Consider the following 24,635-nt stretch of genomic DNA (forward strand, 5'->3'; position numbering starts at 1 on the left):
TGGAATATGATTTTTTAATTTTTTATATATATATCCTTTCTCCATCATTGTATTGTACGGAGTTTTCTTTTTTTTCTCCAAGTTTTAATTAAATTCAATTAGTTAACATACAGTGGCAAATAAGTTTCAGGTGGAGACTTTGGTGATTCGACACTTCCATACAATACCCAGTGCTCATCACAAGTGCCCTCCTTCATCCCTTCACCTATTTCACTCATCTCCTCACCCACCTCCCTCCAGCAACCCTCAGTTTGTTCTCTACAGATAAGGGTCTGTTTCTGGTTTGCCTGCCTTTTTTACCCATATGTTTGCTTGCTTTGTTTCCCTAAATTCCACACATGAGTGAAATCATATGGTGTTTGTCTTTCTGACTGACTTGTTTCACTTAGCATAATATACTGTAGCTTTATCCATTGTGAATGGCAAGATTTCATTCTTTTTGATGGCCTAAAATTCTGATATATATATATATATATCTCACTTCTTTATCCATCCATCAGTCAGTAGACACTTAGGCTCTCCCCATAGTTTGGCTATTGTTGATAATGTTGCTATAATCACCAGGGTGAATTTACTCTTTCAAATTTCCCCTTTGGGGAAATACCTAGTGGTTCAACCTATAGAATGGGGAAGATATTTGCAAATGACATATCTATAAGGGTTAGTATCCAAAATCTATAAAGAACTTATCAAACTCAACACACAAAAAGCACATAATACAGTTAAGAAATGGACAGAAGACATGAGTAGACAATTCTCCAAAACAGACATACAGAGGGCTAACAGACATATGAAAGATGCTCAACATCACTCATCATCAGGGAAACACACATCAAAGCTACAATGAGATATCACTTCACACCCATCGGAATGGCTAAAATGAACAACACATGAAACAGCAGGTGTTAGGGGAGGATGCAGAGAAAGGGGGACCCTCTTACATTGTTGGTGGGAATGCAACCTGATTCTGCCATTCTGGAAAGCTGTATGGAGGTTCCTCAAAAAGGTAAATAGAACGGCCCTTTGATCCAGCAATTGCACTGCTAGGCATTTACTCAAAGAACAAAAAATACTAATTCAAAGGGACACATGCTCCCCAATGTTTATAGCAGCATTATCTACAGTAGCCAAACTATGGGTACAGCCCAAGTGTCCTTCCACTGATATGGATAAGGAGAATGTGATATATTTTATATAATAATGGAATAAGAGTCAGCCATAAAGCATGATTCTTGCCATTAGCACGATACAGATGGAGGTAAAGAGTATTATGTTAAGTGAAATAAGTCACTCAGAGAAAGATTAATACCATATGATTTAACTCATATGAGGAATTTAAGAAACAAGAGAAGTAGCAAAGGGGAAAAAAGAGAGAGAAAGGGATAAACAAAGAAACAGACTCTTAACTACAGAGAACACACTGCTGGTCACCAGAAGAGATGGTGGGGGATGGGGAAATGGTTGATGGGGATGGAAGAGAGCACCTGTGCTGAGCACCAGGTGTCGTATGGGTGTACTGAATCACTATATATTGCACACTTGAAACCACTTTTATACTTCATGTGAACTAACTGGAATTTAGGGCGCCTGGGTGGCTCAGTTGGTTAAGCATCTGCCTTCAGCTAAGGTCATGATCCCAGAGTCCCAGGATCAAGTCCCAGGATCCAGTCCCATATCAGGCTCCCTTCTTAGTGGGGAGTCTGCTTCTCTCTCTGACCCTCCGCCATCTCATTCTCTCCTTCTTACCCTCTTTGTCAAATACATACATAAAATCTTTTAAAAAATTAACTGAAATTTAAATAGAAACCCAAATAATTAAAAAAAAGGTAAAAATAAATAAATGATGTCCATTTGTTGAACATTACTATGTTATATTTTTTTCTTCCTTGGTAGTCATGTCAACAAGATGGTACCAGGTAATGATACACAGGTTTCAGAGTTTGTTCTTCTGGGATTATCAGAGGAACCAGAAGTGTACCCCCTCATTTTTGGGCTTTTCCTCTCCATGTACTTGATCACTGTGTTTGGAAACCTGCTCCTCATCCTGGCCGTCAGCTCAGACTCCCACCTCCACACCCCCATGTACTTCTTCCTCGCCAACCTGTCCTTTGTAGACATCTGTTTGACCTCCACCACCATCCCCAAGATGCTGTGGAACATCCAGGTTCAGGAAAAAACCATAACATATGCAGGCTGTATCAGCCAGATTTTTTTTTCGATGTGTTTGGATTCCTGGAGGATTTACTCCTGACGGTGATGGCTTATGACCGCTTGGTGGCCATCTGTCACCCCCTGCACTACACAGTCATCATGAACCGCCAACTGTGTGGACTGCTGGTTCTAGTGTCCTGGATCATCAGTGTTCTGAATTCCTTATTACAGAGCTTAATGCTGTTGCGGCTGTCCTTCTGCACAGGCATGGAAATCCCCCACTTTTTCTGCAAACTCAATCAGGTAGTTGGGCACGCCTGTTCTGATGCCTTTGTTAATGACATGGTGATGTATTTTGGAATTGTGGTGTTGGGTTGTCCCCCTGTGGCTGGGGTCCTTTACTCCTACTCCAAGATAGTTTCCTCCATATGTGGAATTTCATCAGCTCAGGGCAAGTACAAAGCATTTTCCACCTGTGCATCGCACCTCTCACTTGTCTCCTTATTTTATTGTACGGTGCTGGGAGTGTACATTAGCTCTGCTGCTAACCAGAGCTCCCACGCAAGTGCCGTGGCCTCAGTGATGTACACAGTGGTCACCCCCATGCTGAACCCCTTCATCTACAGCCTGAGGAACAGAGACATAAAGAGGTCTTTGAAAAGAATCATTGGGGTTCCAATGATGTATGTGCCAATGGTCCTGGAGCTGAAGAAGTGCCCATGATTGCAGGGCTCACATCCTCAGAGTGAGGAACTGCCATTCTCCCATCAGGCTGCGGAAGCAGAATCTGTTACTTCTACTTATTTCCTGGATTTCCATTTGTTTGAATTCAACTTCTCCACACATTTAAGTAACTCACTTTATTAAGCTTCTGCTACGTCTGATATACAGACAATTTCCCTTTTATCTATTTTCATAAAATTCCAATATTTTCTCCAACCTTGGTCACAAATGTCTAGATATTTCTGTATCTTACATAGGGCAAGCTGGATTTCTTAAAAATAATTTCATTTCAAGTGACTTATACCATGCCAAGTAAATGTCCCCGATTTCCCAAAAGAATAATCATGAGTTGTATTTGTCACATGGAAGAAACTACACTTGGCCACTAAGCCCTTCATATAACGTGTTTGTAGGTGCAAATACGTAACCATAATTTTACCTTGAGTCTGTCAGCCTTTTTACATATCTGCCCTCATTACTCTTCTGATAATGTGGACTCTAACACTGTTCCCTTTAAGTCTCAGGCTCCTGACAGGAATGCTCAGGCTAGGAAAGCCCGGGCACCCCCTGCACCCCTGTGCTTGTGGACATTCCCACTGATGGTTCCCTGACCAGAGCCTCTGCCATGGCTGCACCAGCCCTTGGGTTCTTACTGTGACTGCAAGACAGGCCTCAGCAGCACCCATCAGAGAACTCTAACAAAACCAGGTTTATTCCTTACAGGTCCTGGAGGGCACAGGGAATCCCAAAGGCCATTCAGGGAGGTCTCAGAAGGGTGAGAAAGACATTGAGAGGGAAAGAGAGAGTGGTGCGGAGGGATCTGTCTTTACTGGGAACATGGCCAGAGTGGTTAAGGATTTGTGGGTTTCATATTTTGTAGGACAATTTTATATGAGTAGAATTTGGGTGCTGAAGGGGAAAGCAGGGTCACTCACGTGTCCATATGGAGGTGACCCAGGTCTTTCTGAAGACGTACTTCATGGCTGGGGCAGTCTCAGGGCTTATCTGGTAATAGTGTCCCACACCTGATAATATGTTTATTCAACATGGTTGTCTATGAAATGGATGCCTCAGAAATTCAAAGATTAAAGTCAGGCACCTACTCTATAAACATTCTCCTGTGTTTCCTGACTGGTCTCCTGATTTTATCCTGTGATTCAGCTCAGTGTCCTGAAAGACTATGGTAGCCACCAACAAACACTGATGAGCAAACATTTCTTTTCCAGTGGAGTCTACATGGAAAGGCAAATTTGAATAAACAGATCGACCTGATGTGTTCTAAGTGTCAGGATGACCATAAATACTATGAAGGAAAATTTCAAGACACTCATTTTGTTACTAAACAAAATATTCCTTTTTTTCATTTTCTCTTCTTTCCCATCAAAGTTCATGCTTTGCCTCTATTTATTGAAGCATGGAAGGTTAGTGTCCGCGACTGAGGGGGTTTATTTATTTATTGAGTTGAAGGGTCGGTTAGTGTCTTGTATGTTTCATCACTGAATTATCTTCCTTTCCTACTTGAAAACTTCCAATATTACCTGCTATTATGACTCAATTGTTCCACAAAATATCTCCTTTTTCCTAATATTTGTCACAAATGCTAAAGGATGGTGAATGAACAGTATCGGTATCATCCAACTCGTGCCTCCTTCCTGCTCAGAAATCTCTTCCCCCTGCATGATCAGAGGACACTTCACAGGAGAGCTTTATGTCCTGCTGGTCGCGTGGTTCAGAGTCACCAGTTCTTCTGCACAAACATGCACATCCTTCAAACTCTCCCAGTGACTCAGAAGGGAGCCCACATACAATCACTTGTTCATAACGTCAATGGAAAGAAACTTGAGTAACAGAACGATCATGACTGCTGTCCTCTTTTGTCAGATCATGTGCCACAAATAAAATGCAGCCCTTGTTTTAACTGCCTCAGATCTGTTCATTTGGATTACTGTGTCAGTCACCTATGGTGCATAACAAGCTGTCCTTGTCAACTGGGACATCTCTATCATGTGGGTGGCCAAGTGCGAAGGTCAAGAGAGAATTCTTGAGACATTTTACGGTGCAAAGAAGTGCTTTTACTTTAGCATAAGGACAGGACCCATGGGCAGAGAGAGGTGTACCAGAATTGTCAGCAGTGACTGATTCTGTACTTTGGATTTTGTGGAGGGAGGGGCTGGAGATAATGTAAATTTCTAGGGAATTTCTGTCCATGACATTTACAGGACCTTGGGGGTTGGACTATTGTCAAGATAACATTGCTTTTCGTCTCTGATAAAACATGTACATTAAAGCAGCCATGAGTTCCTGGAGGAGTGTCACACTCTGCATGTCTCACGGTTTTATCAGGGGCTGCAGGTTGTAAGGAGATTGACTTTTAGCTACAGTTTCTCTTGTCTTTGTTCTCCTTATGAATAATTCCTTTACAATGAAATGGCATTGTATTCTGGGAAGCATTTCTGATCTCTGCTGGGCTCCATGGGTCTGGAGTCAGGAGTGAATCTCTATGTTGTATTTCTAAGGCTCATCAATGGTGTTGTATGAGGTGGTAGTGTTCTTCTGTCTCAGCTAATTCATGCTCTTATTACTACATTTCCATATGTAAGGTATTCTTCTATTTATAACTAAATGAACTTATGTGAATTATTTGAATTTCTTCCCACTGTTCCTACGTCCATGTAACACTTGCTTTCCTTCCCTGTTAAAAGAGCTCTCTCCCACACCTTCAATGGAGAGTCAGCCACCTGTGATCTAGATCCTTCCTTTAGCCATGCACCGTAGATATTTTCCCACCTAATTAAATCATTGGAGTATAATTACACACAATTAGCTGCAATTTTAATGTGTACAATTTGATGACTTATAGAAGCTACACGAAAATGAAGAGCACATGGTGCAAGTTCCTGTTTCTGTCTAATTAGAGGCTGTTACATAATGTTTATCTGCTTTGTTAGGTAATTGTTAAAAATTTCAGATCCCTGGATCTCTTTCCTTGTTTCTGAAAGCAGTGTGGAATTCTAAAAATAACTTCATATGAATATTGTAAGAAAATAATGAAATACATGGAAATTAATTTTTACTCCAAAGAAAACATACCAGTGTAGTGGTTGTGAAAAGAATGAATGGTCGAATCAACATGAAATAAAAGCATGCAAAATATGGGCACAAAATTGCAAATTACAATGGGTAGCCTTAATTTTGATCCTAAGCTCCTTTCCCATGTCACTGCTTCATAGGCCTCAGTGTCAGACCAGACATGCTATGAGGAATTCATGGCACCAGCTGATGGGGCAGAATATCTCCAAACCAATTCAATTCTCTTTTACTTTTTTTTAAAAGATTTTATTTATTTATTTGACAGAGATAGAGACAGCCAGCGAGAGAGGGAACACAAGCAGGGGGAGTGGGAGAGGAAGAAGCAGGCTCATAGCAGAGGAGCCTGATGTGGGGCTCGATCCCAGAACGCCAGGATCACGCCCTGAGCCGAAGGCAGACGCTTAACCGCTGTGCCACCCAGGTGCCCCTCAATTCTCTTTTTCTATTTAATTGGGTTCCTTAAATGCAAATTGCCCTTCTCCAAGAGAAGCTGATGAGTGAATTGAGAGGCTTAAAGTCAGTGTCCTCGAATAGTTTGGTTGACTATGTCTATATGAGATGCCTCCTGCTGCTGTAAAATATCCCCATTAGTTGCTTGAAACAAACACGTATGTGATCTTATAGTTTTGGAGTCAGAAGCTTGGAAGGAGTCTCATTGGACTAATAGCAAGATGTCTGCAAGGTTGACGTCCTTCTTGAGGCTCAAGGGGGAATCTGTTTTCTTTCCAATTACAGTTTCTCTTGCTGGTCGCCTGATTCCTGGGCTCCTGGCTCGTCAACATTTGGAGGACCATTGTGATTACCTTCGTCCCACCTGGACAATGATAGGTAAGCTTTGTATGTTAACGCAGCTGATTAGCAACCCTGTACAGTCTGCTACCTTAACCCTTCTTTGCTATAACAAATAAAACAGTAAAGGCCCTGCAGATTAGGGCAGGGACATATTTGGGAGGGCCTTCCTCTGTCTACTACAAAGTCTTTATCATAAGTGTACTACTCTGTTCAGTTATGAAAGCAATAAACACGGAATTTACAGCCTCGAGAAGGAGTGAATATACTATTTCTTCAAAATTTCATGCCATGACAGTATTTGGTGACAAATGCCTAAAACTCCCCATACTTACCTCTAATGCAGGATCACAGCTTTGTTAATCAAAGAGTGGTCCATACACCAGTGTTACACGATTTCTATTCCCTTAGGTCCCCACAGTTCTTGGTCACACCACTTTGAAGAATGAAAAGGTAGACCAGATGAAGAGTGGTAGACAGCAAAGCAAAGTTTATTGAGCAACAGTATAAAGCTCCAGAGAGCGAGGGGGCCCAAGAGGCTGAGCCCCAGAGTTTCTAGGTTTAGGGGTTTTTATGACTCTTCTGCAGAACTGTCTTAAGTAATCAGGGTGTAGTGAGTCATGCCAATCAGGCTTTGGTCATGTATCTGTCTACCTATTAGGTTAATGTCTCTATGATGATGGTCCTTTCTTTTTTTTTAACATTTTATGTATGTATGTATGTATGTATGTATGTATGTATGTATGTATGTATCTATGTATTTATGAGATAGAGAGATCGGGTCCCTGTGTACAAGCAGGGTGGGAAAGGACAGAGGAGAGGGAGAATCTTAAAAAGATTCCACTCCCAGTACAGGACACAATCACAGGACCCTGAGATCATAACTTGAGCCAAAATCAAGAGTCAGATGCTTAAATGACTGAGCCACCCAGGGACCACCAAAAGTCTGTATTTTAATTCATGGCCATTCCTTCTCACTGAACCCACGATAACCCTACATCATTGATGGAAAGAAATAAAATGCAGGCAATATTTATCAAGAACTTACAGTGTTCCAGGTCCTTGTATCAACCTCCCTCCCCCACCCCAGACAGAGGGAGACATTCTTTTCCTAATTTTGTAATTATAGAAGTACATTCAGCAATTTTAACTAAGCCACCCAACACCACACAATTAATAAGTAGCCAAAACAGTATTTGAACCTAGGTCACTCTGAATAAAAATTCATATTTGTTGAAAATACCCCTTTTTTTTAAAGATTTTATTTATTTGACAGAGATAGAGACAGCCAGCGAGAGAGGGAACACAAGCAGGGGGAGTGGGAGAGGAAGAAGCAGGCCCATAGCAGAAGAGCCCGATGCGGGGCTCGATCCGAGATTGCCAGGATCACGCCCTGAGCCGAAGGCAGATGCTTAACCCTGTGCCACCCAGGCGCCCCTGAAAATACCCTTAATTGGAAAGGAAAATGTGAATCTCTCTCTCTCAATCTCTCTTTCTCTCTCCAACTCATTTCCTTTTCTGAAGTACTATCTTAGTATCAGCAGAATGCATATGGCATATACTAGAATTTGGAGTTTTAATTTTTTATTTCTATTTTATTTAAATTCAACTAATTAACATAAAATGTATTATTAGTTTCAGAAGTACAGTTCAGTGATTCATCAGTCTTCTAAAAAACCCTGTGCTCATTACCTGACAAGCCCTTCTTAATGTCCATCAACTAGTTACCACAACACCCAACCACCTCCCCTCCAGCAACCCCCGGTTTGTTTCCTATACTTAAGTGTCTCTCATGATTTGTCTCCCTCTCTGATTTCATCTTGTTTTCTTTTCCCTCCTTTCCTCTATGCTCTTGTTCTGTTTCTTAAATTCCACATATGAGTGAGATCATATCATAACTGTCTTTCTCTGATTGAGATATTTGGCTTAGAATAATATCCTCTAGGTCCATCCATGTCATTGCAAATGGCAAGAATTCTTTTTTTTTTTTTTGATCGCTGAGTAGTATTCCATTGTATATATGTACCACCTCTTCTTTATCCATGCATCTGTCAATGGATATCTGGGCTCTTTCCATAGTTTGGCTGTTGTGGACTTTGCTGCTATAGACATTGGGGTACATGGGTCCCTGTGGATCACTTCATTTGTATCTTTGAGGTAAATCCCTAGTAGTAAAATTGTTAGGTCATAGGGTAGCTCTGTTTTCACCTTTTAGAAACCTCCATACTGTCTTCCAGAGTGGCTGCACTGGTTTGCAGTCCCACCAACAGTGTAAGAAGGTTTCCCTTTCTTCGCATCCTTGCCAACATTTGATGTTTCCTGATTTATTAATTTTAGCAATTGTGACCAGTGTGGAGAGATATCTCATTATGGTTTTGATTTGTATTTCCCTGATGACAAGTGATGTGGAGCATTTTTTCATGTGTCTGTTGGCCATTTGTAGGTCTTCTTTGGAGAAGTGTCTGTTCATGTCTTCTGCCCATTTTTTTTTGTTTTATTTTGTGTTTTTTTCTTATTTTTTATTTTTATTTTTTATAATAATTTTTATTATATTATGTCAGTGACCATACAGTATATCCTTAGTTTTTGATGTAATGTTCCATGTTCATTATTTGCGTATAACACCCAGTGCACCATGCAATATGTGCCCTCCTTAATACCCATCACTGACCTGTCCCAGTCCCCCACCCCCCTCCCCTCTGAAGCCCTCAGTTTGTTTCCCAGAGTCCATAGTCTCTCATGGGTCATTCCCCCTTCTACTTACCCCCCCTTCATTTGGTTTCTGCCCATTTCTTGACTGGATTATATGTTTTTTGGGTGTTCAGTATGATAAGTTCTTTATAGATCTTGGATACCAGCCCTTTATCTGTAGTGTCATTTGCAAATATATTCTCCCATTCTGTAGGTTGCCTTTAATTTTGTTAACTATTTCCTTTGCTGTGCAGAAGCTTTTTATCTTGATGAAGTCCCAAAAGTTCATTTTTGCTTTTGTTTCCCTTGTCCTTAGGAATGCATCTTGCAAGAAGTTGCTGTGACTGAGGTCGAAGTGGTTACTGCCTGTGTTGTCCTCTGGAATTTTGATGGATTCCTGTCTCACACTGAGGTCTTTCATCCATTTAGAATCCATTTTTGTATATGGAATAAGAAAATGGTCCAGTTTCACTCTTCTGCATGTAGTTGTCCAGTTTTCCCAATACCAGTTATTGAAAAGACGCCTTTTTCCATTGGAAATTCTTTCTTCTTTTGTTGAAGATCAGTTGACCATAAAGTTGAGGGTCCATTTCTGTGTTCTCTATTCTGTTTCAATGATTTATGTGTCTGTTTTTGTGCCAGTACCATGCTGTCTTGATGATGACAACTTTGTAATATAGCTTGAGGTCAGGCATTGTGATCTCCCAGCTTTGTTTTTCTTTTTCAACATTCCTCTGGCTACTCAGGATCTTTTCTGCTTCCATACAAATTTGAGGATTATTTGTTCCAGCTCAGTAAAAAAAGAAAAAAAAAGTTGATGGTATTTTGATAGGGATTGCATTGAATGTAAAAATTACTCTAGGTAGCATAGACATTTTAATAATGTTTATTCTTCCAATCCATGAGCATGTAATGTTTATCCATTTCTCTGTGTCTTCCTCAATTTCTTTCATGAGTGTTCTACGGTTTTTTGAGTACAGATTCTTTACTTTGTTGGTTAGGTTTATTACTAGGTATCTTACGGTTTTTGGTGCAACTCTAAATGGGATCAACTCCTTAATGTCTCTATCTTCTGTCTCATTGTTAGTGTATAGAAATGCAACTGATTTCTGTGCATTGATTTTATATCCTGCCACTTTGCTGAATTCCTGCATGAGTTTTAGGAATTTAGGGGTGGATGCATCCTTAGACACATATAAACTACCAAAACTGCAACAGGAAGAAATAGAAAACCTGAACACACCCATAAGCAATAAGGAAGTTGAAGCAATAATAAAAAATCTCCCAGCAAATGGAAGTCCAGAGCTGGATGGCTTCCCAGGGGAATTCTACTAAACTTCTAAAGAACTATTACCTATTTTTCTGAAGCTGTTTCAAAATATAGAAATGGAAGGAAAAATTCCAAACTCTTCCTTGAGTCTAGCATTACCTTGATCCCAAAACCTGAACAAAGAGCCCTCCAAAGAGGAGAATTACAGACCAAGATCCCTGATGAACATGGATGCAAAAATTCTCACCAAGCTATACTACAAAGGTGTGATCACCAAGAAATCTTGGTACCAGCACAAAAACAGACACATAGACCAATGGAACAGAATAGAGAACCCAGAAATGGACCCTCGACTTTATGGTTAACTAATCTTTGACAAAGCAGGAAAAAACATCCAGTGGAAAATTCTCTTCACTAAATGTTGCTGGGAAAATTGGACAGCTATATACAAAAGAATGAAACTTGACCACTCTCTCACACTATACACAAAGATAAATTGCAAATTCATGAAAGACCTCGATGTGAGACAGGAATCCATCAAAATCACAGAGGAGAACACAGGCTGTAACCTCCTCGACATTGGCCACAGCAACTTCTTTCATGACATGTCTCCAAAGGCAAGGGAAACAAAAGAAAAAATGAACTTTTGGGACTTCATCAGGATGAAAAGTTTCTGCACAGCAAAGGAAACAGTCATCAAAACAAAGAGGCAACCCACAGAATGGAAGAAGATATTTGCAAATTAAACTACAGATAAAAGGCTGGTATCCAGGATCTATAAGGAACTTCTCAAACTCAATACACGAGAAACAATAATCAAATTAAAAAAATGGGCAGAAGATAAGAACAGACACTTTTCCAATGAAGACATACAAATGCCTAAAAGACACATGAAAAAATGTTCAACATCATTAGCCATCAGGGAAATTCAAATGAAAACCACTTTGAGATACCGCCTTACACCAGTTAGAATGGCAAAAATTGACAAGGCAGGGAACAACAAACATTGGAGAGGATGCGGAGAAAGGGGATCCCTCCTACATTGTTGGTGGGAATGCAAGTTGGTACAGCCACTTTGGAAAACAGTGTGGAGGTCTCTTAAAAAGTTAAAAATTGAGCTATGATCTAGCAATTGCACTACTGGGTATTTACCTTAAAGATACAGACGTAGTGAAGAGAAGGGCCATATGCACCCCAATGTTCATAGCAGCATTGTCATCACTTCTCGGCCTTTTGGCTAAGATCAAGCATAGCAGCATTGTCCACAATAGCTAAATCATGGAAGGAGCCGAGATGCCCTTGAACAGATGACTAGATTAAGAAGATGTGGTCCATATATGCAATGGAATATTACTCAGCCATCAGAAAGAACGATTATCCAACATTTGCAGCAACATGGATGGGACTGGAGGAGATTATGCTAAGTGAAATAAGTCAAACAGAGAAAGACAATTATCATATGGTTTCACTCATTTATGGAACATAGGGAATAGCAGGGAGATCGGTCAGAGTGGGAAGGGAAGAATGAAGGGGGGAATGAACCATGAGAGACTGTGGACTCTGGGAAACAAACTGAGGGCTTCAGAGGGGAGGGGCTGGGGGATTGGGATAGGCTGGTGATGGGTATTAAGGAGGGCACATATTGCATGGTGCACTGGATGTTATATGCAAGTAATGAATCATGGAACATTGCATCAAAAAGTAATGATGTACTGTGTGGTGACTAGCAAAACATAATAAAAAATTAAAAAGAAGTTCTCCCCAAGATACTAGCCAATAGGTTCCAATAGTACATTAAAATGATTTTTCACCCTAACCATGTGGGATTTATTCCTGGGTGGCAAGGGTGGTTGAATATCTACAAATCAGTGTGATGACTATATTATTACAGAAAGGAACCATATGATCCTCTGAATAGATGCAGAAAAAGCATTTGAGAAAGTATAGCATTCTTTTTTTTTTTTTTTTTTTTATGAACGCATTCTTTATTTCTTGAGAGGCATGAACCCTCAAAGGCTCTGATAATACTTTTTTACACTCTGGAACAATTCATTGTATGCACTTTTTAATTGCAGGTATTTATTTTATGTGTGTGCTCTACTTTTTTTTTTGGGGGGTCTTTCTCTGCTTGACTTATTTCACTCAGCATAATACCCTCCAGTTCCATCTGTGCCAATGCAAATGGGTGTTATATGCAACTAATGAATCATTGAACACTACACCAAAAACTAATGATGTACTTAGAGTGCCTAAATGAACATAATTTTAAAAAAGAGCATTCTTTCTTAATTAAAACTCTTCACAGTGTAAGGATAGAGGGAACATAACTTAATATCATAAAAGCCATATACAAAAAGCCCACAGCTAATATCATGCTCAATGGTGAAAAACAGAAGTTTTCCCGTAAAGTCAGGAACACATCAGAGATGTCCACTATCACCGCTGCTGTTCACACAGCACTAGAAGTACTGGCCTCAGCAATCAGACAGAAAAAGAAATGAAAGACATCCGAATCTGCAAAGAAGCAGTCAAATCCTCACTCTTTGCAGATGACATGATACTCTACATTGAAAACCCAAAAGATGGGGCTTTTTTCTTGCTGTCATCTGGGGCATATGGCCTAAGTGCCCCATACCCGTGATATTGACAAATGCTTTGTGGTTAATTATCTTATTTAGGACATTTTGAAGAAGTTATTTCTGCAAGGGCTGCAAAGCAGAATGTCAGTGAGGTCCTGTCAACGCTGCAGAACAGGATCTGAGTGCTATTTTATTTTAGCTGTCTTGCTTTGAAAATAAAGAAACCTAATCCAGGCAGGTTACTGGGTTTTAGACTTTATAAAATTATAGCTTCGATCTAACGTAAGATACTAGGAGATTCACAGAGAAAGAAGAGAACAAGGTCAAGGAAGAGCTGTAAAAAGAAAAACAAAACAAAACAAAACAAAACAAAACAAAACAAAAAACCACCTGAAAGCTGGATTCACATGACCTCTAAACTAGTCTTTTGGGAACCAAATTCATTAGGAAAACATCCCTTCTGTCCAAAGAACTTTTCCACTTGGGAATCATGTGCATAGAGGCTGGAGTAACAAGAGGGAAATGCGCCTAATGAACAGATACAGGGAGCTAGAAAAAGGTCCTTATCTCCAGTCCATCAGCCTGTGCAACCTTGGACAGGAAGGGCCATGCTTCTTGTCTGTTTGTTCCAAGTCCTAATTCTGCCTGAGGGCCGATGCTTCTCCTGCTGCCTCGGCTGAGGACAGAGTTTAAGTCCCTATCATCTGCTGTCCAGGGAGGAATTCAGACTTCCACAGGACACCTTCCTGTCACACACCCAGCCAGGTGAGTCCAACACCCCAGTGGCTCATGGATGACAGGGTCAGAGAGAATGGAAGCCAAGAACATTGACTAGTCATCTCCTGAGAGCCAATTCAACTTAGCTCAGAGTGAGGGATCCCTATGTTTTTTGGTTTCCCTGATTAAGTTATTGATTTTTTTGGTAAGATCTGAGGTATTTCATATTCTTCCAGATAGATGTCCCTTATGCCATCATTTATTTAATAATTTGACCTTTTCCAATGAAATTGAAATACAATCTTGTCATGTCATAAATGTCCTTATACATTGAGACCTAATTTCTAACTCATTTAACAAATAAAAACTGAGAATTCAAGGAACATTATATATTATATTCTTTTATGTTTTTGACTTTGGCAATTTAATTATTAATCTATCTTGATATCATTAATGATTGCAATGTTTTATACTATTTCAGTTCATTTTAGATTTTCATACAAATTTGCGTGGGACGGGTATTTTGAAACTACTCATTTTATGTTTTAACCAGGTTTTGTGATCCCTTCATACTTTTCATTCTATAACTTTTCATATTGTAGGTCTTTATATATTAAATGCATAAATCCACAGAACTTAGTGAAAACAACAAGTGTGAACAAAGAAGACAAAGTCCCTGCACTTTTGAATCATGAATTGTACCAGTGAGGACAGAGAGCAATGAATTAAGTGTGTGTATGATATGTTGTCCACAGACAGAATGATATGAAGCAAATTATTGAGAACAAAAAGATAGAATTGTCATGCTGTGGGCAGGATTTACAGACCAATGTCTGGGGACGCCTTTGCACATTGGATGAAATCCAGAATGAGGGTTAGAGTGTGCCCATTGGGATTGTCAAAGGAGAGATCAATACCCAAAGCCCAAGAATGTCAGTAAGTGATGCCATGGAAGAAAAGGGAGGGGCTAACCTCATCTCCTGTCAGACCCCATAGAAATGAACTGGCCAAATAATGATGCAGGAGATACAGGAAAAATAAGTCTTCTATGTTGGATATAAAAATGCCCAACTTTTGTTGTATTGTGTATACTTTCTTTTGTGAAGTGTTGGTTAATCCATTTTCTCATTTTCGGGGGTTTACACTATTAATACATATTTATTTGTATATATAAAATTTATCCATGGGAGGCTTAAGAATTGGCAATTCTGCACTTTGCAGGAGAAAGATCAGTGATCTGGCTACTTGGGTTAGATCCATTCCCAGCATAACCAGGATGGTGGGGCTGAGAAAGACAGGGGAATAACACCACACAGGGGGCCATGGTGTCCTGTGTGTGTGTGACTTTAGAGTGTAAGAAGTCCCCACAACAAGGTGCCAGGACTCATAAATCCCAAGGTGATATAACACAGGGGCCAGAACTCGATCAAGAGAGGCCACTAAAGAGGAGATCTGGTTCCATTCAAGGGAGGCCTTTGCAACACAATGAACACAGAGGGAGAGGCAGTGTGGACAAGGAAGTCCCTGTGCCTTAAGGGTTCAGAGGTAGCAGAGAGGCCACTTCCCTCCTCAGCATGTCTGAAAGTGTCTCTCCTCAGTCTCCCTCCTGCTCATTCCCCCTGCAGCACTGATTTTGTTTCTTTGAATTGAACCTTGGAAACAAGTACCTTCCTCAGGGCCTTTGCACTGGCCATTCCCTCTGCTGGGCACACATTTCCCCCATAATCCTTGATCTGCCTCCATCTCTTACTTGAGGTCTGTGTTCCAATGTCACAATGTTTGCAGAACTGGCCTCCATACCCATGAAAATAGCATGCCCTTTTCACTCTCTGCTTTATCCCTGTTTTCATATTACCACCTGCCACACCACAAATGTAATTAATTTTCTTATTTGTTAATTTATTCTTTCTCCGTCATTGAGTGATAGGGATTTTTTTTTCTCTAGCACCTTATACTCCTTGCCTATAGAATTCCTAAAACATTGCCAACACTCAATTTATATATCTGAAATTGGGAATAATATTTTTAATTAAAACTGAATACTACATGGCCTTTTGGGGGAAAAAAGGATTGGAAAAAAATCCATTACTCTCCTGATATATGCGATTCATTGAAGGGGACCAGATGCATGCACGACATATTAAAATGAACTTCTAGACTACAAAATTTAAAAAGTAGCATTGAAATCTGTGACTAATACAAGTTCGTGTTAGAATTAGTCATGCCTTTTGCTTCTTTCCTTGAAGTCACCCCCACCACATGGGACCAGGCAATGACACCCAAATTTCAGAGTTTCTTCTTCTGGGATTATCAGAGGAACCAGAACTGCAGCCCCTCCTATTTGGGCTCTTCCTCTCCATGTACCTGATCATTGTGTTTGGAAACCTGCTCATCATCCTGGCCGTCAGCGTGGACCCCAACCTCCACACCCCCATGTATTTCTTCCTGGCCAACCTGTCCTTTGTAGACATCTGTTTCACCTCCACCACCGTCCCCAAGATGCTGGTGAATATACAGACACAGAACAAAGTTATAACCTATGCAGGCTGCGTCACACAGATTTATTTCTTTATACTCTTTGCTGTTTCAGACTTTTTCATGCTGAGTGTGATGGCCTATGACCGGTTTGTGGCCATCTGTCACCCCCTGCACTACACGGTCATCATGAACCCTCAGCTCTGTGCACTGCTGGTTCTGGTGTCCTGGATCGTGTGTATCCTGAATTCCTTATTACACAGTTTAATGATGTTGCGGCTTTCCTTCTGTACACACTTCCACATCCCCCACTTTTTTTGTGAACTCAATCAGATGATCCAACTTGCCTGTTCTGACACCTTTCTTAATAACTTGGTGATGTATTTTGCAGCTGTCCTGCTGGGTGGGGGTCCTTTTGTTGGGATCCTTTACTCTTATTCTAAGATTGTCTCCACCGTACATGGAATATCATCAGCCCTGGGCAAGTATAAAGCATTTTCCACCTGTGCATCTCACCTCTCAGTTGTCTCCTTATTTTATTGCACAGTCCTCGGAGTGTACCTTAGCTCTGCTGCTCCTCAGAGCTCCCATGCAAGTGCAGTGGCCTCGGTGATGTACACGGTGGTCACCCCCATGCTGAACCCCTTCATCTACAGCCTGAGGAACACAGACATGAAAAGGGCTCTGAAAGCAGTCTTTGGGAAGGAAACACTACATGACCAATTGTCAAAGGACTGAACACTTGCTTACAATTGCTTAATCTAAGTTTCCTGAGCAAAATTTTATTGTATAGATGTTTGCATTCATTTCCTGCTACTACGTAAAATGATTATGTTAGTGTTTTAATACACATTTATGTTCTTAGCAGTCAGGGAATAAGGAGTCTGAAATGACACTCATCGGGCTAAAAACATTTGCATTTGCAAGCTTTGGTTCATTCTGGAGGCTACCAGGAAGAATGTACTTTACCATTCCAAGATCATAATACAGTGCAAAATACGTCTAAATGTATTTCTTACTTTTTTAAAAAGATTTTATTTATTTATTCGACAAAGATAGAGACAGCCAGTGAGAGGGAACACAAGCAGGGGGAGTGGGAGAGGAAGAAGCAGGCTCATAGCAGAAGAGCCTGATGTGGGGCTCGATCCCATAACGCCCGGATCACGCCCTGAGCCGAAGGCAGATGCCCAACTGCCGTGCCACCCAGGCGCCCCTGTATTTCTTACTTTAACAAATGCTTCACAGGGAAGGACTAAATGACAGGTCTTAATTTACAAGAATGATATTCCTAATTGTTTGGCAAATGAGTCCTGCAGCTGAAGTAGGTAGCGGTTCAAGGTTCATACCAAATAAACAGTTGTCCTCACTGTTGGAAAGGAAAACAACAATTTATGGTAGATAGCAGGGCAGTGTCTGCACCACAAATCAACATTTTGGAGATCTGAGGGGTCTAATCCAGACAGCTTGCTCAGTCCTAGACTTTGGGGAATAGTTGAAGTCAGGGTTGGGGTAAGGTGCCGGGAGGTCTGAAATCTGGGAGCAGTGGAGTTCCCCAGGAAGGAGTAATTAACTCTGGATTCACTCAGCTATAACTGGTCTGTTGGGCACATAGAATCTCCAGGATACTTTCCTTTGTGTCCACACCAGTGTCCCATGGGGAAATCATGTCCTTAGAGGTTGGGGGAGCAGGAGCAGGAGAGAAACGTGCCTCATGAACAGACAGAGGAAGCTCTAAATATCTCCTGTGTGGCAGTCCCTCTGCCTGTGCCACCTTGGGCTGTACAGGACCTGGTTGTTGCTTCTGGATTCCTAAGCTTGGCTGGGAGACTGACAGCAGCCTCCTTCCTACCATCTTGTGTGGGGACAGAGTTTAGTCACCAACATCCCCACCAAGGAGGAATTCACACAGAGACCCCTCCTTCAGAGTTCCCATTCAGGTGAGTCCAAGAGCCCAGCGGGTCCTGCAGGAAAGGGTAAGAGACAATCCAAGCCAGGGGCATTGACCTGAGGTCACCTGACAATGACCAGCCTAGCCCAGAACCTAGAACTCTCTATGCTCATTTGCTTGCCTGATGAGCTGATTAATGGAGTCATTGATGATGTTAAAGAAAGAAGAGAACATTGAGCTCACCAGCGCATGGGTGATTGTTGACAATGAAGTGAGGGGGCAGGAGGCATAAAGTACATCCAGTAAAATTGAACACAACCCGTGAGTTTTGCAATTAAAGGGAGTAGGAATATTAGGGATGGCGGGATGTCCAATGAAGTCAGGGCATTTCATTTTGTCTTTAAATGTGGCATATTGGACTCTGTTTCCATACTGATGAGAAAGACTTAGACCAATTTATTGCTTGCAGATAGGACCTTGCAACAGTAATTCATGAGACATACATTTTCACAGGGTCCCTGTTACTCTGTGTATTCGCATGAAAACAATAATCTGATGAGATCAGGTGCATTCTGGGTGATATGGCCATAGACAATGTGAAGGAGTTTTGCTTTGCAATGATTTCTTTATCCAGGGAGCTGAATATATTTCTGGATGAGTTATTCATTGCTTTTCTGTAGTGTACATTGTCTCTACCAGGTCTTTCCATTTGTACCGTAGAGTCAGGGTTTTTTTTATTCCCGTATTTTATTGCATTCTTTCAAACAATGAGTTGAGCTGGTTTTTGTTTTTATTTTACCAACTTTGCTGTTTGCATGAAGTTCTATTGTGTATGTATAGACGTAAATGTGGGGAATTGTGTATTAGTAGTGTGGGCTCAAATCAATCACTTGGTTATATGGTGTTTTCTTTATTGCTTTTTTGATTTATTATCAATCCTGAAAAACTGATCTGTCACTAATATTCTTCACTTGTCAATCCTTGCGATAAAAAAATTGAAAATTAATGGTAACTTGTACCCTGAGTGCTAATAAATCACCTTGATATGTATTTCCCATTTGTTTCTGCATCTCTGTCATTCCCCAGGGGTCTTTTTCTCTCTGTGTGTTGAGATCCATTTCTAACAGTTGCGTCATCTTTGACCATCATCTCTTCTTTTCATTTGAATGAAGATACCACCTTTAGTTTCCATATTTTAGTCTTTATATCTTTATGTAAGAAAAAAAAATGATCACTTAGAGAGTGCTTGCTCCCAAGTTGTAAAAGTCATTCTCTCATATTCTTTTTATTCCAAGTCTTTGGACATTAAATCTGGAATTAGTGACCCATCCTGATAGCACACAATTATTCCTTTATGTGTTTATATACATTAGTTATAGATTCTCGTAGAATTTTGTTTCACACAGTTGTTTTGAAAACACTACACTTGACCTAATTTCATTCCTCCTGACAATCTTTTTTAAATAAATTTGTTAATTTTAATTTTTATTTTTTTTCATGTAAATTTTCATGGTTCGTTAGTTGCGTATAACACCCAGTGCACCATGCAATATGTGCCCTCCTTACTACCCATCAGCAGCCTATCCCACTCCCCCTTTATTCCTTAAGTACTTAGTGTCTAAAACTTCTCTTCCTAGACGATGCACACGTACCCATTCATACACTGTACAAATGGATGAGTGGTATCCTGTGCTCATCATAAATGCTCTTTAAGTTTTAGGGAAGTCTTTTTTCCTACCTGTTTCCATTCTTCTCTCTCAATAATATCTCATGGACTTGCCTCCAGTCTGCTAGAGAAGAACTGATTCCTTATTTCAGGATCTGCATAGTATTTCATGATGTGGCCGTGCTACTACTTACAATGTGAAAGCATTTTCTTTCTTAATACATTGCTATTCTAACAATCTACAAAAATATTTAGAGATTATTATGTTAAAAATCTGTTTCTCCTTTGGAGGAAATATTGTTCCCCAGGGGGACACTGAAGAATTCAGAGTCCTATGAGAGCTGTCAGGAGAGGCCAGGGATGCTCTAAACATCCTACAAACCCAGGACACAGGCCACCACAGAGAACAGGCTGGACCAGAATGTCAATAGTGTTGAGACTGCAAATTTCTGAGCTGAAGAACATGTCTCTTTTCATGTTAATAGCTGTCTTTAGGTGTTTTCCCCATTGTAACAGTTCACATTTCTGACAACAGAATTAGAGAAAATTCTTTTGCTACCTGTTTAAAAATTCCAACCAAATCAGTGCTGGAGATCTTTCTGTATCTCACAGGCTGATGAGTGTGCAATAGATTTCTTGTCATTTTCTTATACCATTACTAAACTGGAGAAAATATTTCTGCACTTGACCCCCATGTTCATTATTACATTCCCCTGATTATTATAAATCTACAATCTCTATGTCTATTCTGCAGCTTGCAGCAATTCAAACGCAGTGACAGACTATTGTTTATTGACTTTTGGTTGGATATATTGTCCATAAAAAGTTTTAAATTTTATATAGGTAAATATATCTGTCCATGGGAAGCTTGCAAATTTGAATGTCAGGTAGCATTTTACATTGTTTAGGGGAATGATCAGTGATATGGACAGCCTGAGTTACTGCCACTCCAGGTTCATCTTTGAGGCTGGGGATGAGGAGTCATGGTAGGAACACAGCCTAGGGAGCAATAAATTGGGGTGTGTGTAAGTTTGTGTGTGTGTGCATGTGTGTGGGTGTGTGTGTGCATGTGTGTCTGCCTGTGGAGTGAGAAGAGTCCAAGAGCTCGGGTTCACAGTCTAATATATTCCAAGATGACTCTTATATTACAAAGGTCAGAATTCAATCATCAGATGGTTCTGAGGAGGGGCTCTATTTCAATTTACAGGACACCTTTGCAAGTAGATTATAAAATACAAGAAGTATACAGTGTGGGTGTGTGACTCCTTTTTCTTGAAGTTTAACCAGCAACAAAGTGACCTACATCTTTGAAATTGCCTAACACCATTTCTCATCCCTCTTCTGCTTATTCCCGTTCGAACATTTGGTTCCTTTTTTTGGACTCAGTAGCTCAAAGTCGGTCAAAATAGCTCAATCCTCAGGGTCTCTGCAGACGCCATTCCCTCTGCCAGCACACACATCCCCAGACATGCTTGTGGCTCCTACCCTCTCTTGCCTAGGGTATCTGTTCAAATGTCATCTTGTTTACTGGTCTTGTCTGAACTCCAATTACACAATGACGCTCATATCCCCTCTCTTCTTGATACCTACTCTTCTTCTCTTCATACCAATGACACCTGTGATTTATTATTGTTGTTGTTATTATTATTATTATCTTATGTTAGTCACCATACAGTACTTCATTAGTTTATGATGTAGTGTTCCATGATTCATTTATTGCATATAACACCTAGTGTCCATGTAATGTGTGCCCTCCTTAATACCCATCAGCAGGATAACTCATCCCCCCAATCCCTTCCCCTCTGAAACCCTTAGCTTGTTTCCTAGAGTCCATAATCTCTCATGATTCATCTCCCCCTTTGATCTCCTCCCCTTCATTTTCCCCTTCTTTCTCCTAATGTCCTCTGTGCTATTCTTTATGTTCCACATATGAGTGAAACCATATGATAATTGTCTTTCTCTGCTTGACTTATTTCACTTAGCATAATCTCCTCCAGTTCCATCCATGTTGATGCAAATGTTGGGTAATTATCCTTTCTGATGGCTGTGCAATATTCCTCCATTGTATATATGGACCACATCTGTATCCATTCATCTGCTGAAGGGCATTGCAGCTCCTTTCACAGTTTGGCTATTGTGGATATTGATGTTATGAACATTGGGGTGTATGTGGCCCTTCTTTTCACTACATCTCTATCTTTGGGGTAAATACCCAGTAGTTCAAGTGCTGGGTCATAGGGTAGCTCTATTTTTAAGTTTTCAAGGAACATCCATACTGTTTTCTCCAAACTCGTTCTATGAGGCCAGCATTACCTTGATCCCAAAACCAAGCAATGACCCCATCTAAAAGGAGAATTACAGACCAATATCCCTGATGAATATGGATGCCAAACATCTCAATAGGATCTAACAGTACTTTAAAAGGATTATCCATCCTGACCAGGTAGGATTTATTCCTGGGGTGCAAGGGTGGTTTAACATTCACAAATCAAACAATATGATAGAACACATTAAAAAAGAAAGGATAAGAACCATATGATCCTCTCAATTGATGCAAAAAAAAGCATTTGCAAAATACAGCATTCTTTCCTGATTAAAACTCTTCTGGGTGTAGGGATAGAGGGTACATTCCCCAATTTCATAAAAACCATCTATTAAAAGCCCACAGCGAATATCATTCTCAATGAGGATAAGCTGAGGGCTTTTACCTTAAGATCAGGAACATGACAAGGATGCCCACTCCGGCCACTGTTGTTCAACATAGTACTAGAAGTCGTAGCCTCAGCAATCAGACAACAAAAAGAAATAAAAGGTGTTCAAAATGGCAAAGAAGAAAGAAACTCTCTCTCTTTGCAGATGACATGATACTTTATGTGGAAACCCCAAAAGATTCCACCCCCAAATTACTAGAACTCATACAGCAATTCAGTAATGTGGCAGGATACGAAATTAATACACTGAAATCAGTTGCTTTTCTATACACTAACAATGTAAGTGTAGAAAGAGAAATTAGTGAATCAATTCCATTTACAATAGCACCAAAAACCATAAGATACCTTGGAATAAACCTAACCAAAGACGTAAATGACCTATATTCTAGAAACTACAAAACACTTATGAAAGAAATTGAGGAAGACACCAGAAGACAGAAAAACATTCCATGCTCATGGAGTGGAAGAACAAATATTGTTAAAATGTCTATGCTGCCCAGAGCAATTTGTACTTCCAACGGCATCTTGGTCAAAATATCAATGGCATTTTTCAAAGAGTTGGAACAAACGATACTAAAATTTGTATGGAACCAGAAAAGACTCTGAATCGCCAAGGAAATGTAAAAAAAGAAAAACAAAGCTGGGGGCATCATGTTGCCTGATTTCAAGTTGTATTACAAAGCTGTGCTCACCAAGAAAGCATGGTATTGGCACAAAAGCAAACACATAGACCAATGGAACAGAATAGGGAGACCAAATATGGACCCTGAACTCTATGATTAACTCATCTTAGACAAAGCAGGAAAAAAACATCCAATGGAAAAATGACAGTCTCTTCAATAAATGGTCCTAGGAAAATTGGACAGATATATACAGAAGAATGAAACTCAACCATTCTCTCACATCATACATGAAGATAAACTCTAAATGGATGAAAGATCTCAATGTGAGACAGGAATCCATCAAATTCCTAGAGGAGAATATAGGCAATTACCACTTCAACATTGACCACAAAAACTTCTTTCAAGACATGTCTGCAAAGGCTATGGAAACAAAAGCAAACATGAACTTTGGGACTTCATCAAAATAAAAAGCTTCTGCACAGCAAAGGAAACAGTCAGCAAAACAAAGAGGCAACCCACGGAATGGGAGAAGATACTTGCAAATGACACTACAGATAAAGGGCTGGTATCTAAGATCTCTAAAGAACTTCTCAAACTCAACACCCAAAAAGCAAATAATCAAGTCAAAAAATGGACAGAAGACATGAAAAGACACTTCAAAGAAGACAAATGAATGGCTAACAGACACATGAAAAAATGTTCAACATCGTTAGTCATCAGGGAAATTCAAATCAAAACCACATTGTGATACCACCTTACACCAGTCAGAATGGCAAAAATTGACAAGGCAAGAAACATCAAGTGTTGGAATGGATGTGGAGAAAGGGGAACTCTCTTATACTGTTGATGAGAATGCAATTTGGTACAGCTTCTGATATATTATTAATATTTTTATTTGTCACTGGTTTTCTCTATCATTGAATTATGGTGGCTTCTCATATTCAGGACCCTCTACTCATGGCTAGCCATGGCCTGGCCTGTGTTTGACACTCAGTACATATTCCTCAAATGCATGAAAGATATTCTTAATAAAACAGTAGAATACGTGACCTCTGTGGGAGAAGGCGGGAAATGAGACAGAAAGCTTAATCAGAGATGGAACGGGAGGGAATCTCTTCAAAGGGGACAGTCCCTACACAAGATACTGAAATTAAGTTCTTGATTCTAAAATATAAATTGTTGCATTTCAACCATGTGAGCAATGCTATTCATGAAAAATTGATGTTGTCTTTTTCCTCTTTCCTGATAGTCACTGCAACCAC

General features: G+C 40.2%; 1 protein-coding gene and 1 pseudogene across 1 annotated transcript; both read left to right on the top strand.

The window, feature by feature from the left end:
• The first annotated feature begins 1,906 nt into the window (after positions 1-1,906).
• LOC123796642 (olfactory receptor 7A17-like) lies at positions 1,907-2,874 on the top strand (annotated as a pseudogene).
• Positions 2,875-16,269: 13,395 nt separating this feature from the next.
• On the top strand, positions 16,270-17,223 carry LOC123796648 (olfactory receptor-like protein OLF4). The gene has a single exon (XM_045804173.2). It carries the CDS (start codon positions 16,270-16,272, stop codon positions 17,221-17,223), a length of 954 nt encoding a protein of 317 aa, XP_045660129.2.
• Positions 17,224-24,635: the final 7,412 nt, after the last annotated feature.

Source organism: Ursus americanus, chromosome 14 (assembly GCF_024610735.1).
Source record: "Ursus americanus isolate L20-20 chromosome 14, mUrsAme1.1.p, whole genome shotgun sequence".
Classification (NCBI taxonomy): Eukaryota; Metazoa; Chordata; class Mammalia; order Carnivora; family Ursidae; genus Ursus; species Ursus americanus.